The sequence below is a fragment of the Ptychodera flava genome, chromosome 15 (assembly GCF_041260155.1).
Source record: "Ptychodera flava strain L36383 chromosome 15, AS_Pfla_20210202, whole genome shotgun sequence".
Lineage (NCBI taxonomy): Eukaryota > Metazoa > Hemichordata > Enteropneusta > Ptychoderidae > Ptychodera > Ptychodera flava.
Genome location: NC_091942.1, coordinates 31,772,985 through 31,794,145, shown reverse-complemented (window position 1 = coordinate 31,794,145; position 21,161 = coordinate 31,772,985). Strand labels below are relative to the sequence as shown.

The 21,161-nt window shown below is 35.0% G+C and overlaps 2 protein-coding genes across 2 annotated transcripts in view; one reads left to right on the top strand and one right to left on the bottom strand.

Moving 5' to 3' along the window:
* LOC139151902 (probable endonuclease 4) overlaps window positions 1-21,161 on the bottom strand; it is a 577,101-nt gene that overhangs the window by 309,066 nt on the left and 246,874 nt on the right. The window lies entirely within an intron of this gene.
* On the top strand, window positions 1,039-20,249 carry LOC139151888 (IQ domain-containing protein E-like). Its single transcript, XM_070724920.1, has 21 exons — window positions 1,039-1,282; window positions 2,395-2,470; window positions 2,989-3,099; window positions 6,492-6,596; window positions 7,063-7,142; window positions 7,629-7,742; window positions 8,307-8,357; window positions 8,668-8,738; window positions 8,882-8,954; window positions 10,023-10,075; window positions 11,655-11,854; window positions 12,170-12,228; window positions 12,540-12,609; window positions 13,002-13,155; window positions 13,819-14,050; window positions 14,203-14,226; window positions 14,831-15,075; window positions 16,030-16,115; window positions 16,664-16,798; window positions 17,180-17,211; window positions 18,330-20,249. The coding sequence occupies exons 1-21, from the start codon at window positions 1,268-1,270 to the stop codon at window positions 18,465-18,467; spliced, it is 2,124 nt and encodes a 707-aa protein (XP_070581021.1). The 5' UTR covers window positions 1,039-1,267; the 3' UTR covers window positions 18,468-20,249.

Below are 21,161 nucleotides of genomic sequence, written 5' to 3'. Positions count from 1 at the left end.
CTCTTGCTCTGATCAGGTATGCAGTGACAGTGACACTGCAGGAGGAGAGCATTAATGATAGTGACACTACCCGTAGGCAGTAGCTGTATTAACTTTGATAATTTTGGCAATATTTTTGTTCAGTTTTACAACTGCATTCTTGTTCTACTCCCTACAGCATGTTGAATTGTCTAGTATTCAGCTAATGCTATCACAGCCTATATATGTGTACCATGCATTAAAACACTGACAACTGACTGTCAGCCTGGACTCCAATTAAATTATCACCAAATACGTATTTATATTTATATATACAGGCTTTGTTGACAAACTAAATATTGTGTGTTTGCGCATGCTGTAGGGAGATAGCAGGAAACTATAGTTGTTCCATTGCATAGAAATATTGCAGAAATCATTAACAGTTGCAGCTTCTGCCCAGGTTAGGAGGCTCAAGTTTGTTTTTTACGACAAACCACACATTTAGATTTTTTCGAGATACAAGTCATGAAATGTGACAAAATGGTTCTAAATTTTGTTAAATTATTACTATGATGACATTAAAAATGGTATTCATTTTTCATTGAATTATCTACAAAAACTTGGAATAGGAAAATGTAAACACAAAAGGGAACCAAAAATTTTCAAGTCCCCCCCCCTACAGGTAGAGCAAAATTTTCAAGTCCCCCCTCTACTACCCGAAAAATTTTCGAATCCCCCCCTGAATTCCTCCAGCCCCCCCCCCCCCCCCCTAATCGTTTTTTGTGAACGCAGCCTAAGCGTTTTGCGATCACATGTCAACGATGGAATGTGGGGGAACACGAATTTTTAAAGATTTGGACAATTAAAATAATGTCACTTTGATAATTTTTCTCTGAGTGACAAAAAAGTTCTTGTAGCAAGAAAAATATTCCAAATTGTATGTTTTTAGTAACACAGTTTGCAGTGAAAGATCGCGTCATATCGACGAGATGCTGATAAAGTGCGTACACGGTACATATCATGCATGTCGTGTAGTGACTCGTACTAACGCAGGATCACGCGAGAATATGTAAATCACATACTTCTCCCCCATCTGTTTCAGTGTTTGGGAACTCCAACAGCAACATGGGCTCCAGTGCAGTGGACTACCGACTGAGAAGAACATAGATAGCGAAAACACGAAACGTCGTGAATTTGTGTCTACAATATCCTTTTCGTAGGATTTCGTTCATCTCGAACGTTCTATACAGACGGAAAGTGAACCTGCAGGGGACTGTAGTGTGTAAATTTTCCGCTGGAACTTGTAACCATGCCACAAATTGAGGTCAGTATTGCATTGACGACGACGTGACCGAATGTCATTCTGTCATTGATTATGTTGGGAACTCAGGTAACGGTTTTGTCCAACCCCTTAGGGAGCAAACGATAGCGCATATCCATTGTACACCACCCCAGTTCATGTAGCAGGGAAGATTATGTCATGTTCGCAAGCAGTTCTCAACCGTAAAAATACCAACCGACTGAATCGTAAAATCCATGTTTACAAACATGTAATATTCAAGGTTAGGTCTCTCCGACTGACTGTCTGTCCGTCGTTCAGTATATCAAGTATCGATTGGACATTGAATACGTTACTAATACCAAAATTGTTTCCTGTGCGAGGATTTTATGTGTTTGGAATTTTCTAGGCAGACTTCCTCTCCATACTTGATAGCAGATCCCTAGATCAGATCATCCCTCTTTTTTATGCGTTCTTAATATTTTATTAGTCTCACATCATAGTATTTAGTAAAACTTACCAATCAAAAGTAAAAATAACCATAACCAAAGACAGATTTGCATTAAAGATGTGCCTACACACAACTACATTTTGTGTTGGGCGTGTGTGTAATCTGGTAAAACACAAGTCAGTAATGAGCTTGACCACCCTGAATCTTGAGAATGCTTACTGCACACACGCCACCAGAACATTAAACTATTGATCGTCTGTAGATTAAAGTACTATTGTGTCCAGCACCAATTTAACCTATAGCCAGCACTTCAGCCATCAAAAGCAATATATGGCATACAATTTGAAACAAAAACTAGAAGGATGTTGTATGATATAAATTGTTTCCTTCTTAATTTTTTTTCTGTTCACAAAATTGTTTTATGGTGAGTAGGCTGTGCCAGGTTCATCTAGGGTCATGGTGGCTGGTGTCATAGGGATAATAAATAATAACTTGTTAAGGATTATTTTAGGTCACATACATATCATCAGAATCTTTTCATGTTCATGTATTCTTTTCATGAGGAAGATGCAGCATATGATGTGAATACTAATATTGAATTTATTGATTTTCCTGTAGAGATAAAATATTTCAATAATTCAAGTATTTCATATGTATAAAAGTGAAGACATTTTTACACCCTTTATACTATATTTCCTATGCATAGGACCTGTCTCCTGAATCCGAGGAAGAGATTGACCTGACATCAAGTCCAAAAAAGAAGACTGTTAAAAAGAAAAAAGGTAATATTACTATTTAGGTGTTCATTTACAGTCATATGATATGTGAAAAGCAAAGAAGAGATTGGTTTTGAAAGATTCTAAGGGGCATTTTTACATCCATTTTGTATGTATACATGTATATTCACAGACACTCATATTTAAAAAATTTAAAGATGCTTTAGTTGATACACTATGATTTATTTGAATACTAATAGACATATACATGGCTGTTCATATTAATTAACTGAATAATCCAATTTACTTGTATCATTCCTGTCTAAGATATGGGACTAGGGTTCAGAGAATATCACAACTTTCCATATTGCATCTACTGTATTGTTTTGGAAATGTAGCTTTGAATGTTGCCTTTGAATATATGTTTTTTATGAGTCTGGGAAATTATTAATATTTACTCAGTATGAACTGGTCATTCTCATTTAAAATGATAAATGTGAAAATAGCTGTTGCTACACAGGTAAGTTTTAAAGTACTTGGCGTGTGTACTCATATATTGATTAATATTTTAATATCATGTGTAGGGTCACCGTATGCCACTACAAAAAGCCATCCCAAAGCAAGAAAGCCTGTTGATACAAAAAACAAAACAGCCAGAGATTTCTGGCTTGACGGCATGAGGAATGGAACCGGATGTAAGTATTGCGTATTACAATATATCTTGTCACATGTTATTGATTTTTGGAATAATTTTATCTAAACATGGTTACTCTACAAGCAGTTGACAAACACTTAGTGTGAGCATGTGTGTTTTCTGTCATAGGTATACTTATTCTCTTGATAAAATGTCTAATTTAATGTAGCTTGACCGCTAGTTAATGTTGCTTTCTGTGATAATAACATAAATTCAACAGAAACTAAGTTCTCTCAATGTAAATCTGCTCTTGAATTGACATCTGAAAGTGACAGCAACACAACTAAGCCACCATATGGATGTCATTTACTGTAAAACACTTTGAATTAGGCTTAGCGGCATGCTTTTTTAGTGATTTTGGACTTTTATTGCAATCAGCTGGCTTTTATTTAATATAGCTGACATCTTGACCATAGTTAATATGGGGAAAAGTTTGAATTAGCGGCATCTTAAATTAGTGAATTTAAACACTTAGCTAAATTAGCTCAAAGAAAATGCTAGCTAAAAAGACTTGTTTTACAGTAATGGTTGTAATAATTGTTTGATGGTTTCAAATGATACAAAAATTGATTTGCATTTCATTTTGGACAAAGGAAAATCTGAGGTAGGAGATATTTTCTACGACGTTGATGTACTTTTCACAAAGATAATACTTGTTTTGAAAATGCACACATTCAAGAAATGATTTTCTGTAATCTGCATCAAAATGAAAATTCAAAAACGCATAAAAAATCGACGAACTTAATATTGTCATTGTTCTGACATGTGTCCTCACAAACCTAAAACACACATGGCAAACTCTCATGCAGCATAAAGTTTGTAAGCTTTGCCAATCTTCAGGCAATATGTCACCAAATCAAAATAAGTTCACTGACAGATAGAAGAGTGTCAGTTTGACTCAGAAAGACAAATACATTTGAATTGACAACTAAGATACTTAGTGGCAAATACATTTGAATTGACAACTACGATGTTGAGATAGTCCAAGTGATGACTTGATGTCTACAATGTCACTTGGTTGTCATGTTTTCGTTTCACAGAAAAGTTTTTTGCTCCACTACATGTGTTAGAAAGTCTTCTGTCAAGTGTTTGTAGAGTGACTTAAATACTAGTACTGATTCATTGCTTTCCATTCACCTCATTGATGACCTGGAGTCAGTCAGTCTAGAGTTTTATAGTGGAGGTATGATCATAGACGCTAGGGTGTCTATGATATAATATGTTACAGTGATTCGTAGATACCCTTTGCAATGTGGCCTATTCTGATCCCATGGATTACTTCCAAAATTTGAACAATACATACTTCACTTACCAAGATACGAACAACTCACCCGGGATTCTACTTCACTGACCAAACAAACATGCAAAACTTCAACAGAGATGAAACCGTGCATCATGGTTTCTCATGATGATTTTTTTTATGAAAACTGTTTTTCAATATTAATCATACCAAACACCTATAAAAATTAAGTGGAAACAGTAGAGTTACATCTAAATAATTAAAGTAGTTTTGAACATGTTTCTGAAGACCATCAGTAACTAGGTAGGGTTCCAGGTCAGTTATCCCCAGACATTTGTTCACCAAATACTTACTGTTACCATATCCCTAACCTTGGCCCCAACTTATAGGTGGGAAATGTTGTTTGCACAAGAGTCTGGCAATTTACCTGCACCAAATTAACACTGACACACATGGTGTAACATGTGCACCCAGGTATTTTGAGTCCTGAATGGTATCCCAGTCTGTTAAAACCTAGCTTAACCCTTTCTGCCATTCTCACAAATCAATCAGGACTGGGTATGTACACCTTTTGCCGTTGGAGATGAGGCACTCTACATGTGTGACAAAGGTCTACAAAAATTGCATCCAGTCCGTAGAAATTTTATCATATTCGAGTAATACAGTTTACACTCATTCATTAAAAAATGTTGGAAGGGAAATTTTAATTTTACCGCCATTTTTTTCAAAAGATCAAGTGGCTATAATGTCACTTGTCAGGTTAATAACAAATTTGTGTCCTCAAGAAAAATGCAAACTAAAATTCTCCAATTGAGTGTGTATAGATGGCAACATAGCAACAGGGGAAAAGTAGTTTACTTTTGTTATAAGCTCACCTCAGGCGAATAGAGAATTGTGGTAAAAATAAGCAAATGTGAGAAAATTTTATTTATAACAATGTGCAAGTGTATGATCATAGCACATAATGTGAGTTAACTTGTGTACAGGGTAGGTAAGATTAAATGATATAGCTTCAAGCAACACACCAAAACAGATATATTTTTAAATTCATGTTGTGGAAACTTGATTTGAGAAAAAAGGTAAAAAGAACATGCTTCAGAAACCAACAACAACAATATACCTTCTGCTGTCTTCTTTCCCAGATAATTACAGTAAGTGAAGACAGTGTGATCCTAATCTGTTGTATCATTCTGGGTATTTTGGTATGGTATCATATGCATGATGGTTTGCTGCCACTTTTACTTCTGAATTTTTTCAATTTTTCATAACTTTGCATCTCTGCATGTTTTGAAACATTCTTCTTTTCTGTGTAGCATTGTCCAACAGTATCCACGACAGGTTACCGTCCTGTCATAGCTGGATATGCGGTGTAAAACTTCCAGGCTGAGTGGTGTTGTTTCATTCAAAGTCTTGTTTTAGGTATTTGTGATAAGTTGGTATCACAGTTTTTGACATTGACATGGAACAGCATCATTCAATTTATATCTTCTCTTTTATCACATGAGCACATTGACCACATGCATAGCCACACCCCCCCCCAACCCATCCCCCCCTCATCCCCAAACACACAGGAACCTCCCAACAGGTTGCCGATCCTACAAGCAAACATATGACAGCAGTTGCTTGGGTGATGCTGATTGGCAGGTTGTCTTCAAATCTCCAATGCTTTTTGCCTTTGCATGTGTGATAACTGAGTCAATGACAAAGTACTTTACCTGTCCAGTGTGAAAATCTTCTATTTATCAACTTCTATGTAAAAAGAGTGGTGACTGATCTTTAAATGCATGTCTAGGTTTGATAATTTCCTTTCTTGTTTCATAAACTATTTGTGTGGGTGTGATTTTATACTTGATCTTTCCAACTGAGAGGTGACCTCATATAATTATATATCGTGAATTTCTTGTGCACTTTCCAGTCTGTATTTTTGAAGAATTTTTCATGAGCTGCAAAGAGAAAGAAATTGTGTAGTTTGTTGCGTCCCTTAAAACTATTTGTTCCTGTAGATAGAATTCATGCTAACTTTAAATTTTCTTGTAGACTAGATGGATTCACATCGGTGGTTTGTGTGGTAAGTGTTTAGATGGATAAATTACCATTCGATTAATTACTAGTTTACCTTTAATTTCTATCATACTTTATAAATTTTCTGACAGACCTTACAACACAGAGTAGCCCTACCATCAAGCGACCTAAGTCTGCCAGCAAAGCTTTTGATGGAAGTCGAACGATGGGAGACTTTGATACTATACCAAACGGAAGTAAGTAGTTCCAATTTCAACCAATCACGCCTCTTGTCGTTTAACCCTATTACTTTGGAAATAGGCTTCCACCAAATACAGTTTTGTGGTCTTCCTGTGTATTGGATATTTGGTGTAGAACATCAGCGTATAATTTTCGTACTACAAAAAGTCAATGTTGTTTTAAATTACTGGTGAATGGTTTGTTTGCATTTCAACACCAGAACAACTTATGGCAGTAAAATTGTGCATTGTCATATATTACATGGAGTACAGGTACATGGAGTACATGTACTGTATGTTTAGAGTGCATCCCACTTTGTTGCTAAGTTACCAGAGTCCATGTATTTGTTGATCTGTTCAAAATTGTTTTTCAAAATTGTCCTACAACACTGTCTAGGACCTTCATTTGAAATTTGTCCTCAGACAGTGTCTGTGGCCTTCATTTCAAATTTGTTGTAAGACAGTGTCCATTGCCCCACAACAGGAACACCAAGATCTGCTCGAGCCTCTCCAGCATACAAACCTCAAGAAGATATGTATGACGACATCATTGACTTGAAAAGGGTAAGAAATCTAAACAGTCTAAAATGGTCTTCAAAAAAAAGTTATCCCTGGTATACCAACTCTGCAATAATGATGGAACGATGATTTGTTTAATATGAATTCAGTGAATACATAGACATTCAGCAAAAAAAAAAGATGCAAATTTGTGCAGAAATTAGGCAATGAACATGTCAATAATCAAGAGTAAAACAAGTAGCCAACTATGCAAATTTTGTATCAGATGAGTAAAATTACCCCAAATTTATCAATAATTGAATTAAAATTTTTGTGATTCTCAATGTCAAATCTGTGGGAAGAAAATACTAACTAAGTTAAAAAACAAGTCCACACAAAATTTTTGAGAATGTTTATGTCCCGTCAGCAAAGCGTATTCTTCTGTAATACCACATTTGACTTTGTCTGCATACTTTATTAAATCATGTCCGACGCATATGTTTTTAGCAGACTCATTCAAATCATTGTTCAAAACAACTCTTATCTTTCCAGCAACTGAACGGCATAAAAGAAGAAAATTCAATTCTGTCCACAAGGAACAGAAGACTTGAAGAAGAGAATGTGAAGAAACAGAAGCAGATTGAACAGCTGTTAGATCCTGGCAAGGTAGTTTTGTCTGAGTGTTGCCTTCCCAAATGTTTTCCAGTATTCATTTATTGGCACAAAGGCATAACCAGGATTTGAGAGTCTATAAATAAATGCTCTAACAAAAACACTTGATCCAGTTCTGAAATTTACTCTAGACTTGACAGTCAATAGGTTTGTCTGTCATACTACATCAAACATAATTACTGTCTAATTCCATAGTAATGGTAGCTAGAAATATTCATACAAAGATGTATGGTATTTTGTCAGCAAAGTACAGGTTGCCAAAATAATTCAAGTCTGCAAATTGTTAACCCTTTTATCCTCCATAGAGGTCCGATACTGTCATACAAAAATATTAGAATTATACCAAACATTATTTTGAATTGGTGAAAACAGATATTGATATTCACTAATCGCTTGAAACTGTTTCAAGATATGAAAACTCATGAGTGTCTGTGTTTTCCCATACCTGTGCATAAATTCTTCCAATGGATCTATCATACACTCTTTGAAACCAGAAAGCATCTATTATGCTATTCATGTGATTATTAATATTGTTTTGAAACTGTGTTGAATTTTCAGAGTGAAGACATTAGAAGGGCAATGAATGAGAGAAAACCAGATGCTGGAGCTGTAAGTGAGAAATCCTAGTTCCTCTAGTCTCATAATGATTTCTTGTACCTGATATACCATACTAATAAATAGTTACTGTAGTGAAGTCAGCCTGGTGAAACTAAAATGTCATAATTTATTCTCCTGTGTGATATACTATATTCTACACCCATCTGTCATTTTTATGTGTTCTGCTTTCCCAAAGTTACTTCCTCCTACAGAATGTATAAAATTGTAGTATAATTTCTGTCTGTTGGAGGCTTCACAGCATGTCCTGTTTATATTAATATCCATAGCGTTGTGAATAATTTTTTTTGTCATTCTCCTGTAGGTCGTAAACAGTCTGAAACAGAAGAATCTAAAATTAGAACAGACGCTACGAGACAAAGAATATCAACTGAGGTGAGCCACTCCCAGCACTGCAGTCTTCTCTCTATGCAAGGAAACTAGATAGAGATCAATTTTCACAGAAGTCTCACAATGTATTTTTTCAACCACTTGAAATTTGATTATCATTATATAATGTAATTATTTTTTTTTTTCAGTAAACTGCAGAGTGATCTGAAGAGTACTAAGTTGGAAGAATTGAAAGTTGAAAATGACTTGTACTACCAAGAGGTATGTTACCAACTTCAGTGGTTTGCAATTTTATGCCTGAAAACAATTTTCTGAGGTTGTAACTCAAGCCAAAAATATTTCTTAAACCCTTAAATTTACTGGTACATGTAATGGGGGACAGTGTTTTGCACAGACAGCCACAACATGAGAGGTTCATGGTATTCAGAGGGGAAATCTGTCTCCCATGTATTGCAATGGGGCTGATTGCAGCTTTACATTTTCTCACCGAATGCAGTAATACATTCACAACGTTTGCGTCTGCTGACAGAGTTTTTGAAATGTTTTGTCATTTTTGCACATTTGTTCATTGCATCACATTGTGGTCAGAGCCCATAACCTGTGATTTTTATGTTTTCACCAAAAAAACTGGAACCAACAAATGACCATTTCCATGATTTAGATGAATGTACTAGTTATTGCTGAGTCTCACAAAACATTAATTTTGCATACTAATGATAGTACAGTTATGACATTTGGAATCTTAATGCCAGACTGTATGTTACCATAACATTGTTTTGGTAATTTCCAAAAAAACCTTCAGGAATGTGAAAACTTGTTTTTCAATACATTCTTTTTCAAACTTTTATATACATGAGTTGTTTTTGGAAAGAGTTTTATGGAATTTTATTTGTTCTATTAATGTACTTGTTTATACGTTTTATGTATTCTGATAGCTTTTTGTGTTCACCATCATGAAATACTTGTGAACAGTCTCTTGCCGATACCTCTCGCCATACACACAAAAATGATATCTAACGTAAATAAAATAACATTTGTGACTAGTTCTAAGTGTAAAATAGCACAGTCAAATTGGATCAATTGTCTGACTCAATCAATGAATTACCGTGGGAATAGAACATTTGTGGAACACAAGAGTAATTATGGATCATCCGTTTTGGGCAAAATTGACATGGGGCATGTTGACACAGCATTGTCTGTTGAAACTGAAGAATCAAAAGACGCTATGCAGTTGAAGCTAATAGGCATGTTATCTGTGTAACAGTATTTAATGTTACACTTTGAGTGATACTTAAAAGTACGTTGCCATCATTATCTTCAATTTGACAGATACTAAGACTACGGAATGCTGCGGCCAACGGTTTCAGGCAGGAAGCCAGAAAGTAAGTATTGTTATTGCAGTGAAAAATTATCGGCAGCCAATGATATGTTGAACTTGGCTTCCATTAAGGAGCTGCTAGCGAGGTTTACAAACAATAGAAGTGAAACACAATTGGTTTAGTTACATAACACACTCTTTGTATGGCTTCTTAAGTAGCTGAAGATGTATGACAAATTGATTTGGATTCCAGCCGTCTTCAAGATAACTTCATGGCCCCACAGTTCAGTTATGTTATAAATATGTAGAGTTCATATATATTTTGCAGTCATTCAAAAACAGGAAAGTTTTGCAATGGAGCTAATACAAAGGCCAACATAATTTTCTCTCTCTTCTCTTGAGTGTAAGTGTTGGTATTTGAAAATTTAATGAAGAGCGCCCCAATCTGGTGATTCTCAAGCAGAATGCTTACATTAGTAATTGTGTACACATACTGACCACAACTGTTTTGAAAAGCTATCAAGAAGATTTGCAATGTTCTTTTATATCACATCGTATTTGAAAATGTAAACACAAAGCTCTTGTCCAGTAAATCTTTATAAAATTTTTACATGGGATGGGTGTATGTGTGTTATAGTCGAGAATCATCAATAATTTACGGTATGTCACACATCCTGAAAGAAAATCCTTTTAGCAGAGAATTTTACAACATTGCAACAGCAGAAAATGAACCTTCGTTCCGGTGCTGAATTCACCAATAAAAAACTTCACAGCCAGTAAAAATCAGAATTTCACCCTTCATAGATATTTCAATAATATCCCTACAGCCTCTAATCCTACTGTTTCTTGTTTACCCACCTCTTTGCAAACTCACAAACAGAAGAAGGTAATATTTTCAATAGTTTAGAGTTTAATTGCTGTGAGATGCCACTAACACTCCTGCATTTATATTAGTTGTGTGATTTCTGTTCAGCCTGCAAGCGGAAAAAACTTTCTTTTCCAATACTAACATCACTTTGAAAACAGTAAATGCATATAAACACCGAACTGTATTCATGGAATGGTTTGTTGTACGTAAATGAATCATGCAAGTATTCTGTGTGTCATATTAATTTATATTTTGAACAAAAATGCTTAAATGTTGGTTGGTTATAATAATGTTGGAGCCACATGGAATACATGTTTTGTTTTTTTTCTGTCAATCTAAATGATAAAACTCAATCTACATTCATTTGGTTTGCCTCTTATTTCACTGTGGTTCACAATGTTGACAGTTGTTGAATGTTGCACACTGTTGTATTTCTGAGAGCATTTGTGTTATCAATAATTGCACCCACAACATTCTTTATTTTCATCCAAATTCTGTCTTTTAAAAGCTGTGATATGCAAAATGTTTTGCTCATGCGCAGGGAGACTTTAAAAAAATATGAACTCCTGAATAATTTTACTGCTGCAATAAAAGAGTGAAGCACTTCAGTGAATGTTGTCAAACACAGCCATTTTCACATCTTGTTCTCCTTTATCATTTCATAAAACTTGTTTTAGAACTGTATGTTTTGTGTAATCTAATATCACAAATGGTGGTAAAATGTTTGAATATTTGGAGTTCTATTACTGAACATCCCTGTTCTTCTCAACACCAGGACGGAGCATGCAAGTGCGCCCTCTGCAGCCAAGGTGAAAGCATTGAATGCTACTATTCTCAGACTGACAGAATCCAATCAACGACTTCAAAGTGAATGTAAACTCCTCAAACAAGATCTGGATTCTGCGCTGGATGGATCCTTATCTTCTCCAAGGACTTCTGATAAGAAGAATGTAAGGCAACGGAAGAAGGGCAAATGTAAGTTTATACTGTTTGTTGTTAGTAGTTAGTGTGAATACATTTTGAATAAGTATTCTTGTCAGGATGTCTCTACCTTGAATATGGGTCATTAGTTCAATTTTAAGAGAGTGAGTAAAAGTTTGTCAAGTTATGTCATAACTGCATAATGAAACAGACATAATTTTTAGAAAACAATAAAACTGAATTTGAAACAATATTCTGAGCCAAGTGAATGCATTGGAAATGAGAAAGTAGCGACATTGGTTTTGTTTCATCAAAGTCTTGATTTAATGTCGTTTTTGTTTATTAATTGTGCCCGTCTGTTTTTTCCAGTTGATTATGAAGACATGAATCGGAAAGAATTACTCAGAAGTATTAAAGAGTTGGAGAAGGTGGGTCATAATTGTCATTATTTAAGAAACTTTATCATTAAAGAGTAAAAATGGGAATTATTCTGATTAGTAGATCATTAGACCACCAACGTAATCACACCTGTAGCTGCAATCAATGTTTCTCATAAGGTTTTTCCTGCTGTATTAGATGTAAGATTGATGAGTGTTTCATGGTTTGTTTCAAATTGATGTCATTCTAACCGTCTTGGTATCAGAATATCACTTACAAAAAACGATGATTACCTTTTGCCTGTACATCCAGGACAGTATTGCTAATGTTTGTGTGTTTCCTTATTTCTCCTCAAATATAGGAATTAGAGAGATACGAAAGTGGATCAATCCTTGATTCAAAATTAACCAGATCAGGAACCCAAGTTGAAGGTATGAATATAGTCAATCAACACATTGATACTTTCCAACACCCTTGTGGCCTGCATCATAATGGTTTGGCCCAAACCTATTGTTATCAATGGTGAGTGTGGACCATTTTACAGGATATTTAGGTTGAACAGGTTACGGTCCCACCAAACACACAAAACAATCAGATCCAACCAAAATGTAATCATGCAAAGGATTAAAAGTCATTAGTATTTTAAGACTTGAATAATGTTTTCTGACAATAAGAAATTGAAGATGATCATATTCAAATTGCATAAGACTTTACTTCTCATCTCAAATCATGTACTGGTCTGTGTGTCTCTTATAAATTACATGTAATAAAATTTTCCTGTGGATTTATGTGAGGATATACAGTATAACATTTCATTTCACAGGCAAACTAGTGTTGTCTGGTGGACTTGCTGACAGAGTGGAAGCCCTAGACAAGAGAGAAACAGAATTACTGGAGGAAAGACAGAAAAACAGTGACCAATTGATAAGGCTGAAGGAAGACAGGATGAAATTTAGACAACTCGTGGATGAAAAAGAGTAAGAATAGATATTTTTTGCTTGTTTGTTCATGTAACTTGTGTGTTTCCCATTTGACAATATATTCTATATCTGCCAGACATTGCATAGAAATCTATTGATACGGGTTTTACGATATGAAGTTTTCAATTCTTCGAAGTTAACATTCTTAACCAGTTTTATAGTTCCTTTGGCAGAGGACATTGCAAATAACTCTTAATTTTACTGTTAGTAGTTTGTAAACAGCATTTCAAACATAAGACTCACTTTGACATAATAGAAAAGGAAAAGAAGTCTCTAAAAAGATCCAAAGCTTGCATTTCGGATGAACACATTCATTTCTAAACACCATTCATACAATTGTTAAGCTGCGTAATAGTGTAAAAAGTCAGTGATAGATTTAGAAACACCTCTTTCTTAACTGTTGCACATCATTTTTCATGCTTAAGTCTTTCATTTCAAAGTATTGTAAAAATAACTAACCATTTCTCTCAAGAGCCATTTCCTGACGTTAAACATGGTTAATTATTGTGATGGTTTAGTTTCTTCATCAACAATTGATGGAGGACCCTACACAGCATATTACCATATAGACATTGTTACCAAAACACAAAGATGAACCAATAACTCAAGGTATGCATTGTCTCACATTAACTGAAATAAAATTTGAACTTGTACGTTTAGAGACGAAATCAAGAAGTTGATGAGGGAGATTGCAAGGCTTGAAACTGAATTGAGTGAGAGGGCAGAGAGAGCCCCAACTCCGACCCCAAGGAGACGACCAAGCTCTGCATCATCAACAGCATCTTCAAAACGACGAGCTGAGGAGGAAGAAAGATACAGAAGAGCAGAAGAATTGAGAGAGAAAAATTCCGCCAAGACAATCCAGAAAAATTGGAAGAAACACAAACAAAGGGTTTGTGTCTAATTAATTATTGTGTGTTAGGTTTTCGTGAAAGTTATTCCAGAGGTCTGGAAGAGTCCGATATGTAACTTTAGGCTCTTCTTCATATGTTATGTGATGTTGTAGTGAATGTTGCTAATTTACATTCTGTCTCTTTCTTACAGAAACAAGATGCTGAACTAGATGATGTAAGTAGACACTTGTCAAGTATTGAAAGCAATTTTTTGCAATTGTGAGAAAAATACAATTACCATAATAGCTGGGCAATTAAAGATTCAAAATTCTAGATCTTACAACTGGCTTGTACTAGTCCCTCTGACTGCAACATTTTGGAATAACCACTTTGTTTTCTGTGCGTTATTTGGACATCTGTACAAGGAAATAGGGGTGTTTAAGGGCGACATTTGACTGTGATGAAAGAATCCTGACAGAAAAGAAGTCCCTTTATTCAAAATATATTCAGTGATTCCATCAAGACTAAGTTTTTGTTTGAAGTCGTGTAAGGCTTTAGTAATGATTTGTTTCTACTGGTGCCTTTTTCGAGCCAAGGCACATACTGTTTTTAGCTGCTATATACCAACATTCTGTGTATATTTTTGAAACAGACAAAATATTCAAATGATGAACAATTTTTAAATGTATTAAAACATAGGATTTAATATTAAGGAATTGCTGCAGTATTTATTATAATGTAAGGGAAATGTTTGAACAAGTATTCAAGGTTGAAACATACAACATTATAAACAAGTGTAACTTTCTTACGACAAAGATATATTTGTTTATGACATTCAGGCAGCTGTGTTGATTCAATCATCAATGAGGGGGCACTTTTCAAGGAAGGAACAGCTGCAGAAATCGGAGAAACTGAAATACAGCTCTTCAGTGAGTGGCCGCAGTACACCGCGTAGCAGCAGGGTTCACTCACCCATCTCAGAACTGGATGATGAAAGTGGGCTTGATGATGCCGCCACAACCATACAATCTGCTGTTAGAGGTCATTGGGACAGAAAAGAACAGATTAACAAGTACAAGCCCAAGTAAGTTTGTTGTTTTTGTCATATTTACAGTATCCCAATAAAGTTTTGCCATGTAGTCAAATTTGAAAATGCATTGTATTTTGAAACACTATCACACTTTAAAATATACAATTAAATTCATGTCAGTAATTTTCTAATAGGGAAAAATAATCACAAGCTTATATACATACTGGATGAATGTATTACTACAACTGTTAATGAAAAGAAAATTCTTCAAAGCACTACAGTTATATTTGCTTGTACAAAATCTGTTTTTAAGTAATCATTTACATTAGGAATATCACCAGTTCTATCCCCAGTAGGTCAGGTATACCAGGAAGTCATTTAGTTCAGCGATATATTCATTACTTTGATAAAAATTTGAGTGATGCGTGATATCGAGTGTGTGTGCAGGTGCCTTGTGAACTCTACAGCGTGTGGAGGGGTCGCAAATCAGAAAACTTGTAACAACTATAGCTCGGTTATTGAACCACTCTTTATTAAGGGTGGGGATTTGGCTGAGCAATTTTGACTATGATGTCTTCGCTATGTGACTGGGTGTTGTATGTAGTGAGTTCAAATCCCATCAAGAGTTACTGAATTTTAGTGACATTAGATCAACTTCTCAAAAATAGGTTGGAAAATTCGGACATAGCTTTTCAGGGACTTCATGAAAAATTGCACTGAAAGAGCTTCATGCTGCACTTTAATTCTTTCAGCCCTGTTTTTTTAGAAGAAATTTCATATATAAAAGCAAAAAAACAACTCCCTGGACTTAATATTGAATCTACGAGAAACATGTGACAAAACCAGGCTTGTCAGTGGATCCCTATGAGGAAATGTTGAAATTTATTGATTATTTCAGTGCGTATATTCTTGAACTCTTTCTCTGCTGTGATAACAATGCATTCACATTCAACGTTTATGAGCTATTTGCTGGTGAGTTTTTTACATAATTTCTTCATTTGTTAACAGATATCCTCCTCAAGATGAATCAGATTCTGATTCTTACTTAAGATCAAAATCGTACAGTGGAAAATTCCAGAAAACAAGTCAATCAGGTAAGGCTGCCTGGATTTTTTTTACCCCAGCCTTTTAAAACTAACTCAGAAAGTAGTGAGCTTGTAGTCATATTGATCTGCTCTCAGATTTATCACTGTGCAATGGGTTTCAGTGTCAAGTAAAAGATGACAATACAATAACCTTGGAATGGAATAATGACTTTGTGTGGATGTTGTCAACAAATTGCAATAAATAACAATTGACATACAAATTGAAAGCATTTTCACACTGTCAGTAGCTGACTGTAAGAGGTATTTGTCAGGCATATTTCTTGACTTCAACTTGTATGGCGGCAGTTATGGATAAAGCATGAGTGGTAAAACGTTGAATGGCTATTAGTTCACTTCTTCTTCCCAGTACAGAGGTCTTTCTTTGACATAGAAAACAATAGTTTTTACTGAAATCCGATAGCAAAAGGTGTGAGTTTCTCTCCCTCACTGTGTGCAGATAGGTGAGGGCACATCAATTTCATCATAGGAGTCTAGCACTGAAAAGGTTATTTTGTCAACAAAGGAGAATACCTAACATCTTAACATTTTGTGGACAGGTTTTGGTAGAAGCACCATTACTTCTCAGTACTCTGAAGATGAGGAAGATGATTCTGATGATGATTTGATTGTGTCAACACCAACACGGAAAAAGACATCAACATCGTCTGTATCCAAAACAAGACCTTCCTCAGGTAAACAAAATCATATGTGTGTTTGTAAAAGTTTTCTTGAATCGTTGGCTTTCCAAGAGCAATCTTTGAATGTAGTAGATGAGAAAATATTGAGTAATTTATAAAATATTCTATCATATCGTCCAGGCTGCGGAAACAATCACAGGGAATTTTCTTCATGATTTTAGTGTAGATGACATAGACAGTAAATAATCACCCACAATGGCAAGTTTGTCTTCCTAGATGAACATTTTTGGACAGTTCAGTAAATTTCAATTCATTACAAGAAATGAAATAGAGTCGTAACTAAGAACTGAAGGACTGGGGAGTGTCCTAAACTGAATTATGACAAATGGAAATCAGAAGAGATAATAAAGATTTGTTTGTATTCTTCCATTTCAGGGCGATCATTTGGCTCAAAATCGGGTCGAGAGGTGAGTGTTGTGAACACATGTACAGGTTCCCTCTGCTATTAGTGTCTGTATTCCATCCTGAAATGTACAATTATCTTGTGATGTTGGCATTTGTGCCGTTATCCCTTTGTGTCATAACACTGTCCTGTGTTCAGTTTGCATGTTACACTTGTGGATAACTTTCCCCTATGTTTAACAGCAACCCTGCATGCATTGCAGGGTAAACATTTATAACTTGATTCTCATCATTGTGCTTCATATCCAGCCCTTGTTGTAGTCTCTTCACATTCTCATCAATTGTAAATTTTGTAGATGCCAACAACTCCAATACACATCAACAAATACTGAAATTCCTATGACCATAATTCCTTTGATGTGTGTCACATCTTGTCATCCCATTTCCTCACTGTTCTGGTTATTAGTTTTAATCTCTTGTTGCTTCGTATCGACTGCAGTACAGCAAGGATAGTTTTGAAATAAATGAGTTTAAATACAGATCACAAACTTCTTAAGAAGAAAGTGAGTTTGAACTAAGACCACATTTTGTCAATGAATTTGATGTTGGAACATTTTGATGTAAAACCTGTGTTTTTTTAACTAAATCAGGACAGTGTGTATCTGTTCAAATTATGAGGAATCGATTCTCAGTGAACATTTATTTAGTCAGTGATAGGGCAAATAGAATTTTGTTGTCATCTATGATAGAAGCTAAATGTAATACTCATAGCCTTACAGGAGTATCATGATTTGTTTCAGAAGGCCTCTAGAGGGCGCCCTCTGAAACGAAGTTTGGTTTCTGTGTCATGATGGCTAACATGTTCTCAAAGTTATCCAAATATTAAGAATTAAGACATACATTTGATCATCAGAAAACTTAGCCATAAATTCAGTATCTTTAGTTTTCATTCTGACCTTAAAATGGTACATTCACCTACCACAGTAATCTATCAAGGTGAACTAGTGGTTGCCGATGTGTTAGTTTGATTCGGTAACTTGAAATTTACGCAAACTACATTTACGCAAACTACAACAAAAATTAAACATCCTGTACGTAAAAACTGTTGCATTTGAACTGAAAATATTTTGATGTTAACCTGTTTGTTGTTGACATGGCATTGATCCCTATTTCACAAATACAGAGTCCGCTGAGGGGGGAGTTTGGTACGAGTAGCAGCCGAATTGCAAAGATACCGATGGAAGAATCTGAAGAAGACAGCGATGACGACATTGTCATTGCCAGCAGCAGTTACAGAAAGTCGTCTGGTAAATTTTTCTGAATGTGATGGCTTCATCCCCATGTAGTTGACAAGATATATCAAAGTTACCGATAGCATAGTATTAATCACATGATTACGTTTTCCAATGAATTCTTGTGCCAAGCCAAGTCAAATTCAATAGTGAATTTCAATGTAGGAGAGTTTTTTATCCAAGATGTACAAATTGTAATTATAATACAGCAAACTTTTTTCCAAAATATCAAAATTTTTTATACCTAGTAAGCTAGCTAGATAGAAACAAATTCTTTCTCTATTTTCTTTCACCATTTTTTTTCTTGAAAACTATGTAATATATGTTGTAAAATGTACTGCGTACATACTTTTGAGAACAAAGAGACAGATTTTTCAGAGAAAATACTTTTATTTCTTTCTCACTTTTCTGCGAACTTTATGTACAATGTATTTACTTAAAGAGAGTTCCCAGCTGCATTTTGCTATTTTTCTTCAATTTCACATCAGACTTATGCTGTTTTACATTTTAATTCCAGTGGTTTAAGAAATAGAAATTTCTTTGAAAATTTCTCTGAAATTTCTCTGAAAGTTATCATCATGGAATACAATACTATGACAAGCACAGATACGATCAAAAATTCTGACATGATCACCTTCATGTATCTCCTTTGTATTTGTCATATTTTCTCTCACTTTTATGCAGTTGGAAGAAGGACTCTCGGCATCATATGTTGTAAATTTACTAATGTAAGTTTCCAGTTTTCACAAGATGTATATAACTTTTTTCTGAAATATAGGATAATATGAAACTTTTTGATAATGAAATGAGCATAGCACTCACTTTCTGTGCTCTAGGCCATGTGTTAATCTGCAAAGAAAATGTTTGCATAAAGGTGTGTGCACTCCAGTGATAAACAGGACTGTCTGAAGAAATTTCTTGTTCTGTCAGTTTACACTCAAAAATCACACAAACCATTATTTTTGTTTCCAACTTAGAGCAAGTCATCTTCTGTGACAATGAAGTTGTTACTTTTTGACCAAATATGGAATTGGTGATTGTATCATGGTGAAAATATTAATGCTCTACTTCAATAATTGGAGTAAAGTAAAATGATTTTACAAATTTTGCAGCTTGTTTTTTCAAAGATCATGGACGAAAAACATAAACAAGCCATAAGGAGGATATACCACCAGTGATACTGCTGGTCGTGCAAATGTGAAACAGAAGTAAAAATCAGCAAAGCTTGAAGACAAACCTGTGTCGAAATTAGAAATAGTAACAATGCTTGTTTATGGTTATGCAATACAAATATTGTGAATTACATACTGAATTGTAAAATATTCCAAATGCACAAATGACAACATTCATGATTCAGTACCGGCCTGTATTTGGCAGTGACTGCCTCTGTCAATGTAGCTGTACACTCAAACTGCATTGATTGAAGTATTGAAGTATTAAATTGGTGAAATGTGAGTTTTTCCATATTTTGATGACAAAGAATCCCAAATGTTAAAGTTAAATGCATGAGAGTCCAAACTGACAGAGATTATAGTGAGTGTTATAGAGCCACATACACGTATGGAAACAATCATATTGTAGGTAGACTGTACATGGCCCATAGTAACAGATCTGTGACAAGTAGTTCATCCACTTACAAATTTAGCAATGAACACAGCAATATTTACTTTGACCATACAGAATCAGGAGTCTACACAGTGGTAACTTTGTTGTTAAATATTTGCAATTGTTCTAGATGTAAGTAAAGGCTTCAACCAGTGTATAAATATGATTAAAGCACTTTGAATAAAGTGTTTAATTTCAGATTAAAATTTAGATCTTTTGCCTGTTTTGTGAAATGTCAAGCGGTTGGAAGGACTATCTAAGGTGAGAACGTGCCTTAAAGATGAAAGACTTAAATTTTGCACACTCTCCTCAACAAAACTTTAATATCAAAGCAAGGATAAAAATCAGGGGTCACTGTAATTGAAAAACAAATTACTTGACATTTACCAATATTTGATATTAAAAATGGTTGCCATCCCTGCGCTAAGTCTGGAGTAATCTGGAGAATTTTTGATTCTCACAAAACTGAGATTAGGAAAACATACCTACTCCAAGAGCTTCAAAATGAGCCAAAATGAGCCTCCACAAGCGTTAGACCAGAAAAGAATTCTAAAATTTCCAAAGCTCCGAAGGAAGCAGGTAACATTATACCAATATGCATATACACGTACACCGTCATAAGCCCTATGGGGTGAAGGATTGGTCACTTGGGGGCGCTCTCTGCAACAGGAGCTTATTCCTATAGAGAGGAGTTTTAGTGTTGAATGAATCTCCCATTCTCTGTGACCCAATATCTGAGCTTGAAATTCACACAGAAACTCTTTCATGTTGAATTTTCAGTGGGTGACCATATACTACAAATATACTGATGCTGCTGATGGTTTTTAGCTACTATAGACTATAGTCTATAGAAGCTATTGGGATGGGTATCCGTCCGGCGGTCAGTCTGTATGTATGTATGTATGTATGTATGTATGTATGTATGTATGTATGTCCGTTTGTGAGGCGTCCGTCCACTCAAATATCTTGAGAACTGCAGTACTTACTGATTTGATATTTGTTGTGTAGATGAAAATATGATTCTTAGAAACTGGTTTTTTTAATTTTTTGATATTGTTGAAAATATGCAAATTAATGCCAAAAAAGGCGTTTTGGGTAAAAAATCTTCTTCTTCATAA